Source organism: Antechinus flavipes, chromosome 1 (assembly GCF_016432865.1).
Source record: "Antechinus flavipes isolate AdamAnt ecotype Samford, QLD, Australia chromosome 1, AdamAnt_v2, whole genome shotgun sequence".
NCBI classification, from domain to species: Eukaryota; Metazoa; Chordata; class Mammalia; order Dasyuromorphia; family Dasyuridae; genus Antechinus; species Antechinus flavipes.
Genome location: NC_067398.1, coordinates 56,703,026 through 56,711,683, shown reverse-complemented (window position 1 = coordinate 56,711,683; position 8,658 = coordinate 56,703,026). Strand labels below are relative to the sequence as shown.

The 8,658-nt window shown below is 51.6% G+C and overlaps 1 protein-coding gene across 1 annotated transcript in view; it reads right to left on the bottom strand.

Moving 5' to 3' along the window:
* Nucleotides 1-5,942: 5,942 nt before the first annotated feature.
* Nucleotides 5,943-8,658, bottom strand: part of PLXNA1 (plexin A1) — a 287,103-nt gene continuing 284,387 nt past the window's right edge. Inside the window, exon 32 of the mRNA XM_051983104.1 lies at nucleotides 5,943-7,663. Within this exon, the coding sequence (XP_051839064.1) occupies nucleotides 7,568-7,663 (96 nt within the window). The 3' untranslated portion in view covers nucleotides 5,943-7,567. The remainder of the gene's footprint in view (nucleotides 7,664-8,658) is intronic.

The following is an 8,658-nucleotide window of genomic DNA, read 5'->3' as shown; positions in this document are numbered from 1 at the left end:
TGCATGGCGCCCCTGGGTATCTTGGGCACACAAAAGAGCTCTCAGGCTCCGGCCCCTCCTGGCATTCTGCCGGCTCTAGAATTTGTCACTGTGCCTCAGACGCTCCCTCCCCTGTGGCCCCTCCTCTGACCGGTGAGTTCCTCTAGGAACCATCATTTTGGGGAAGCGCCCGGTCCAGCCACGCTCATGCTGCTCCTCTCCAGGATTCTTCACCGTGTTTTCCCGTGAATCTCTTTGCTCCTTCCCACTTTTTAGTTACCTCTTATGTATTTAAGTTTCTTAATTCACCTCCAATGCCACTGATTGAAGAGCACTGAACTCCTTCAAAAGCCTCCCTTTTATAGAGGGCTCATAGAACTCCCGGTTTACTATTTTTCACCGGGAGCTCGGCCCAAATTTGATATTCCAAGGGGCATTTTCCCAGGTACATCTGGGGGAGGGGGGCAATTACCCTTCCCTTTTTCCAGCTTCTTTCCTGGCTTGTGATCTTCCTCATTCTAAGTTCCCTGAGGGGTGGGCCTGTATTTTTATTTGTATCCCAGTACTTAGCATGGGGCCTGGAACTTAGCAGGCATTTAATGTTTATTGCATTGAAAACGTTGTCCTCCTTACTCAGAGGGAGACGATGATTCCAGACCAGAAAAATACTATTGCCCCCCCCCCCCCACAGAGAACCTCCAAGTGCCACTTTTGTCACTCTATTTTTCTTGTATTTTTTTTTCTAACGCGAGCTTGACTTTGCACAAAAATCGCCATCAGGTTGTCTTCTCCAAGTTCCTCCTCCTCTCCCGGTCCCCTCACCCACCAGAATGAGCCCCTCGGAGGAAGGGAGGCTAGTCGCCATCTCCTCCCCATCCCACCCCCTCCCCAGTCTCCCCGCATGGTTAAAGCGGCAGGCCGGTAAGAAATAACACCAGGAGACGCGGGCTTTAGCAAAAATGTTTAATCTCTCCTTGATGCGCTTTTATTTACAAGTACTAAATCTGAAGAACATTAAAATAGGAAATAGCGGGATATTTACACAATCCAAGGGCACGGGAGCCGGGGGCCCCACCACTTCCAACGTGGAGCGACTGAGTAACGTTTATCGGAACCACTGATCAGACCATCAAAACCATCTGTCTTCTCTCCATTTGAAATGTGGACGACGACATTAAGGGACAGCTAATTGTGCGCTTCGTCTTAAAAATATAAATCTCTCTCTAAATATATCTATCCGATCTGGTGAGGCCAGATTTGAGCCGCTAATTCCAAGACTGGGGGCTGGAGAGCGGGGAGGGGGACGGGGTATCCTCCAGAGGCTGAGTGACAGAAAATGGAGCGGGTGTAAATCTGGTTATCTGGGGGGGGGGGGGCTGGAAGGCGCCCCATGGAGTCTACGGAGCTCGAGAGGCAGTGCCGCGCTGTTTTCCCTGGTGGTGAGTTCCAGGAGGACTTGAAACATGAAGGACGTGGCCATTCCCCGAAGGAACTGACTTGTGGGTCTGCTCACAGCCGTGGGCTCACCTTGCACTAGAATCTCCCAGGGGCGCAGGAGCGACCCCGGGCTCTCAAAGACCCAGCCAAGGCAGGTTTCCCAAGCCCGAGAGGCTTCGGGGCAGCTCAGCTCATGGCAGAAAGGCTCAGGCCCAGAGGCTGCTGGTCCGGGGAGGGAGGGGAGCGAGAGGAGGCAGGAATTCTGGGCCTGAAGCAGTTCTCGGAGACTATGGAACAAGGTTAAAGCAGCCAACCAGGCCTCCAGCCGGAGGCACGGGAGCACACCCGCTCCCATCCAGGGGTAGAGGGGCCAAGGAGGCTCTGGGAAGGCGGGGGTCAGTGCCCTGGGGCACGGAGAGGGAAGCATGAGGTAGATTCCGGTCTCCTTAGAGATGGCAGGAAGACCCAGCCCAATGCCCCCGTTCTCTCTGGCAAAGAAACACAGATGACCCTCGTGGTGTCTCCTGCTTCTAAGACCCCTTGGAGCTTTCTTGGAGAGGTCCCTGCCTCTACAGGAGGACAGGAAAAGGCAGCTGTTTGCCCAGTGGGAATCTTGCAGCTGCTGCAGCCATTAGACCTTCTTCAAAATATCCTCCCTCCCTTTCTCACCAAGGTTGTTATTAGTAGATGGGCCACGGGGTCCTTTGCATTCAGTTCCTTTCCCCCTCCTCCTATTTTGCCAAGGAGAAAACGTCCAGAGAGAAGGAGCCTGGCTAGGTCAGGGAGTTGGGGTCAAGGCTGATTCTGGCCCCAAGATTTCTTGCTCCAGTCTGGGCCCTTCTCCTACCCTCTACAGCTGAAGTTGTTTCTACACTCACCCTTCTGGCTTAACTTTAGGAATCACTGGCTGAAAAAATGCATTACACCAACCCAAAGCCAGCAAATGTGCTGAGAGCGGAGGGGGGCCCTGATGTAACCCAGGTGGCTGAGGGGACCCAGGATAACTCAGGTGACTGAGGGGACCCAGGTATAACCCAGGTGACTGAGGGGACCCAGGTATAACTCAGATGACTGGGGGGACCCTGGAAGCCAAAGTTGAAAAGGACACAGGACTCACTAGCAGAGCTTGCATTTTCTTACTCTTCCCCTACCAATGGTCCTAAGGTACAACCAGCAATAGCCCTGAACTTGATTCCTCTGCGAGAGGCAGCAGAAGGAGCCATGGGAGAAGGGGACTACGCTAGCTCTAACTCCCGGGTTTGGGCTCTGGGGCAAGCCTGGTTTGATGTATTTTGGGGGGAGGAGGCGGGAAGAACCAGACCTATCACTTCGCTGATGTAGGGAAATCCTAGTGGACAAATCCCTTCTCACAAAGGCCACGGATGATCTTGGAGGGTGTGGGAGGCCCTGAGAAGTGACCTGCCCAAGATGACACAGCTAATATGACTCCCTGACTCCAAAGGTGTTCCCCCACACACACACTGCCCCCAAGTATGGGTTACAGACTTAAGAAATGTAGCTTTCCTGCTTTTAAGTACCTATGGTAATTAGAACCAGGCAGAGGAAGCACTCCCTAGTAGAATCCTTAGGGGACTGGCTTTAATGAATAGATAAGAATGATTTATAATTAGCATTGTCAATCATTTTGTATAAATGGAAGCTTCTAAAGTGCTTGAGGAGGCTTGAAGCCATTCTCAAGTAGGTTAAACATGCCCCCTGTTCCCCTCCCCCAAATGACTTAAATCCTTGCCAGGTAACACAGAGGGAGGTGTCGGCCCAACTGCCGTCAGTCTTTTCCCTGAATGAGTGGGGTCTGGTTTTAGGAAGCCCGAGCACCCCTCACGCACCCGGCTGGCAGCAACGCCTGCCGATGATACGAACGTGGGCCAGGCCAAGGGACATATCCAGGGCAAAGCCGTTTTCCTCAACTATTTGCAAGACTCGAGATCTTTTAAAATAGGCGGCTTCGCCTGTCTAGTGCTTTCTCTCAGGAGCCTCGTAGAACTGAATTTAATTTTGATCCCTCAAGAGCAAAGCTGGTTAGTCACAGAAATCCTCTTCCTTATCGATACCAAAGCCTTGGTCCAGAACCTCGGTTTCCAGGGTCTTGCAGGAGGGAAATTGGGAGTGGGGGGGGGGGGACGGGACCATAATACCACATGCTAACCTTTAAATTGCTTTGAATCCCTAAAGGGTTCAATCAAAGGAAATATGTAACTGAGACCTAAGCTAAGCTACTGGCTTGGGGAAAGTCTTTATCCAAATTCATTAAAAACTGAACAGAACTGGAAACAGTGGTCCCTAAGCATCAATCTCCATCTTGTTTCTGGAGCCTCACAATTGGTTTCCTCATCTGCCACGTTTCCCAATAGCTTAATGGTGAATGAGCATTTCCTGAATCAAAGATCAGCGTCGATTCCAAAGTAACTGCCCCCCCATTTTTTGGGGGGAAGCCCTGATGACCTCCCCATCCATGACTAAATCCAATAGGGGCAAAAGGTGGGGAGAAGAACCCTGAGGGGGAAAGGGGGAATCCAGTGAGCAAAAGGGAAAAAAAAAAGAACCAAAAATTCTAGTTAGGTCATTGAGGGATTCTCCCTTTGGACCTAAGTCTTCACAAACAGTGGAAACCTACTTTTTGGAACTAGCCTCCCAGGATTGATTCCCACCATCAAGGAACCCAGTCACCTCAGAGAAACAAGAGTTCTCCCTCCTCTGGGCCTTCCTGAGACCTCTTGGGAAAGTCCAGGCGCCACAAGGAATGGTGACTGCCGGTCCCATCACAGTTAGCTGTCCCTTAAAGTACACAGAAACTTTTAGTACCGTTTTAGAAGTAAACTGGAGAAGGTAAGTCTACTTTCATCCATTTTTTTTTTCCTTTTACAAGAAGTGACAAATTAATTAAAAATCATAATAATAATAATAATAAAGGTCTAAACAACCTCTAATATTCAACACTTGCAGTTTTAAAAAGATCAACTCAGACTAAAATCTAGCACGCTCATGCAGTAATTCGCGGGTCCTATGAAGTCCCGGACTTTCTGAGGACTTGGGGTAGCTTTTTCTTCCTCCTTGAAGTTTAAAAAAAAACAAAAAAAAACGAAATCACCGCATAATGAGAGGTGTTCAGGCTTCAAAGATTGTTCCGCTTGGTGATAAATTCTTGGAAGTTCCTTCCAGACCATTTGGTATATTTGTTTTGTTTTTGTTTTTGTTTTTTTAAATTTTTCTCACTGGTTTAATTTTCTTATTCTATATCTTTTTTCTTGTTTTTCCCCTAAATTTTCTTCTTTAGTCAACTATACAGGACCCTCCTGGGGCTGGAGATTTAGGTTGTAACCACATATATATATTTATATATATATACACACAATTCTCTGTTTTTGAATTAAAAACTTCATTTGTTCTTACTTGGTCACTGAGGGTATGAACGGACACTGAGCAGTCCCTCGGGGTCACGAAATGGCCCACTCGGAGGACAGGCCTGGCTCCCTGTGGTCCGAGGCTGAGGCAGCAGCAATACATATTGTGAACAGCATCATCTTGCCTGGCTGGGTAACCGAGGGAGCCCTCTCCCAACTGTGGTTCTGGTCTTCACCAGTAAAACCACGGTATGAGAACCAAACAGGCTTTCGCTTTTCTTTCTTTCCTCTTAAAAAAAAAAGGCAAAACCAAAACCTCCCCCCCAATCCCATCTCCACTCTGAGGTTCACCACTTGGTGCCAGATTCCAGACTGGACAGGAACTTGGAAACCACCAGGGGAGAGGACAAGAGGGGAAGACAGAGGAAAGGAAGGGAGAGAGAGAGAGAGAGAGAGAGAGAGAGAGAGAGAGAGAGAGAGAGAAAGAAAGAAAGAAATAGTGACAGAGACAAAGAGACAGAGAGAGAGAGAGAGAGAGAGAGAAGTAAAGACACTCTGAACAGATCGAAGAGCTAGTCTCATGAAGTTTTTGGCCTGCACCAGAAGAGATCAAAGGCTATCTTTGGCCATGCTTGGCCAAATTGGTGGGGAGTTGGTTTAATGACTGGAAGTTGGTATAATAAATACCTAGACAGTGATGTTCAACCATAGGTCCTGGGGGTCTTCGGGAACCCCCAAGCACTTCCACAGGCCAACAGATGGCCTCCCATGGTTGAACATAGGAATTACTGTGGTATAAGTTGCACAAAGAATATGAGTTAAAAATAGACGTCCCCTGGGGGAACAAGGCCAAAAAAAGGACTCATTTAGTGGGGATTCTGTGAGAGGAAAGAAGAATTTCAAGCACGGTTGGTGGGAATAACCTTGGGGACAATGACCATGGCGCTGGGTGATGGCGTTCCTGAGAATGGTGGTGACGGCGATGGCGTGCGATGGGAATGGAGATGATGGGGAGGAAGGAGGAAGGTGGCGGGAAGGCCCAATGCCATGCTCACCAGTCTACCTTCTAACCAAATTCTCTATTTCTTCCGTTAGTTGGGCCGAGAGAACAGAGCTTGGGGCTGGCTGCTGCTGGGGAAGACTCAAGGATGACAGAAGACTGGGGCCAGACAAAACGGAGTGATTTATTCCCGCTCCCCACCAGCCAGAACACCCCTGCCCCCAAACTGATTGGGAGAGCCCGTTGCTGCTGACCCCTTCTCTCTCAGACCCACTGACGGGCCCAGTTCTAACAAGGTTCCCCGGGACTGGGGAACAGGCAAGCGGCCTGGCTGAGAACTGCTTCCCTCCCTTTCCCACCCGGGCCTGGGAGGCTCCTCTGGAGCCAAGGTCTCTGCAACTCAACCAGAAGTGAGGGTTCTTGTCAATCCTGCGGGGAGGGGGCTGGGAACCGGCCTCGCCTCTGTCCAACAGCTCAGTGAGGGGCGGAAAGGGGCTGGCTCTCTTTGCCTCTCCTCATCTCTGGTCACGCCCCGGACCAAGGAGTTCTGGGAAGTCGCGGCCAGAGGCGACGGCCGTTCCCAGAAGGAGGTCAGACAAGCAGGGAGCTCCAGGCACGGCACAGCCCTCCACTGAATGACTCTGTCCGGGGCCAGACCCGGGCCTAGCAGCAGCAGAGACACGAATCCCACACCGAGCCACGCCAAGGGGAGGTCGCTAATTTGAGAAGCCTGTGGGGAGGGGGACGGGCAGGGGCTTGGGATACTGGAAAGGGAGGGAGGAAAAAGCAGGGAGGGCAGAGGGACCCAGAAGTGGGCCACATCTCGCCCCCTCCTGTCCCACCTGCCACCTCCCAGCAGCCCTTGGGAATGAGGGAGGGCAGAACCAAAGTCCCCAGAGCTGCCCTCCGCCATTCTCCAGCTCTGGGTCTGGGGAGCACCTCGGTGCCTTTCTCTCCCGCTTGTGCTGAGGGTCACAGAGATGACGCGTGCTACGGGACAGGAAACTTCAGCCCCCACGGGCACCCCTTTCTCTGTGCTGCCTGGGGCTCTGACGACCACTTTAAAGGTTTCCCCTCTCGTTTTGGGAGTGGGAGGGAGAGAAGCCAATTTCACGTCCTATATAAAACCTTTCTCGTTACATTTTTTCCTTTCTATTTGTGGATTTGTAAAAAGGAAATCCTGATGTTCTGTAAGCTGTGCAAATAGAGCAGGTAAATGAGAAAGATGGGGAGGGAGAGGGGAGGAACTGGATCCAGCGGGAACAGATGAGAGAGTGGAAGAAAACAGTCAGTCACATTTGGAGGAATTAAAATCTGAAGCCTCCATGGAAGAGGGGGCGGGGAGCGGAGGGAGGCTCCCCGGTGCCCACCCTCTCCCCGGCATCGTCCCTCCCAGGGAGCACCATTCCCACTGTGCCAGCCTTCAGGGAGCAGCGGAGGCGTGACGGCCTCTGCCAAGTGACTGCAGCCTCCTTCTCTGCCTCCCACCGAGGGCCGCTGCCCGGGAAGGTCCCTCTCCCTCTCTCCCTCCAGGCAGGCGGGCGGGCGAGTGGGCTCTGTCCTTCTCCCTCCTCGGCAGGCCGAGTGTTGGCGTTTCCCTTGCTTGGCGGTGCTGGCTGGCTCAGGGAGGGGCTCCGGTGAATGCAGCGTGGTCCCCCGCGGCCCCCGGCATAGCGGGGGTGGGGGACGGACACCCTGCCCCCGATGCCGGCTTCTCTCTCTGTCTCTTTCTCTCTGGTTCTCAGAGTCTGCCACTAGGAAAAAGTCACCAAGGGCCCTCCCAGACTTCTCAGCTGCTCAGGGCCATAGTGTCTATCACCTGCTCCAGCTTACTCCGGAGCCGCTGCTTCCGTGCCTGTTCGTCCTTCTCCAAAGCAGCCAAGATCTGGGGACAAACAAGAAGGAGAGAATGAGGGGAGCGGCTGCAGGAATCAGGGAGCTCCTGAACAGGGCCTGGGAGAGAGCCCCGGGTCGTGGGGGGCCCCGCAGTCCTTGCACCAAACAGGCTTCGCGGCAGTCTCCATGCCGCACGGGGCCCTCCTTTCTGCACTCTGCTGGGAAGGGCTCCCACTTTTAGAAGAGTCTAACCCAGACTGGCAAATAATTCAGGGAAATGCTGTCATCCGGACTACCTCCGGCTCACGAAGGTCCTTCTACATCACCAAATGCTGCTCTCCCCAGACCCATAAGACTAATTTTGCAAGCCCAAACCTACAAAAAGCCCCATCTACTAACAGGAAAGTCCTGTCCTATAGGTCAGGTGTCAAATCTGCCTCTGCAAAAACTCCACAATTCAGGGAAACGAGATTAAACTGTAACTGGGGCAACATGTAACAGCAATAATAACAATAATAAAAATACAGTAACACAGATAATATCAACTTGTGGTTTTCTAAGTCGAGACAGCACCTGCAAGGATCAGTTTCTATTCTGAGACGACTGATACATGCTGTAACCAATGACAATCCCAATCTCTGTGGTCCAGCCATTGAGGAGGTCTCATCACACATTGTAAAATTAATGAGACAGAGCCAAGCTACAAACTCAGACCAGTCAGCCCCAACTTCCTGGACCTGTCAGCCCCTCTGATTACTAGTCACAGAGTCCAAAACTAAAGGCAAGATAAAGCTCCAGATCTGGAACCAGAGACCAGAGATGTCCATTCCCCGAGTCTTGCTTAGCAGCTAGAAGACCAGCAACGGCTCTTCTATAGTTCTTCTATAGTCCTATCTATGGTTCAAGCCTTGGCCACTTAATAGCTTTGTGACCATGGGCAAATGAACTGAAGGAGCTGGACTAGATGACCCATAAGGTCTAGATCCAATGAGACAGAGTAGGTGAAGAGCCGGCCTTGTAATCAGGAAGACCGGCCCCAAGACT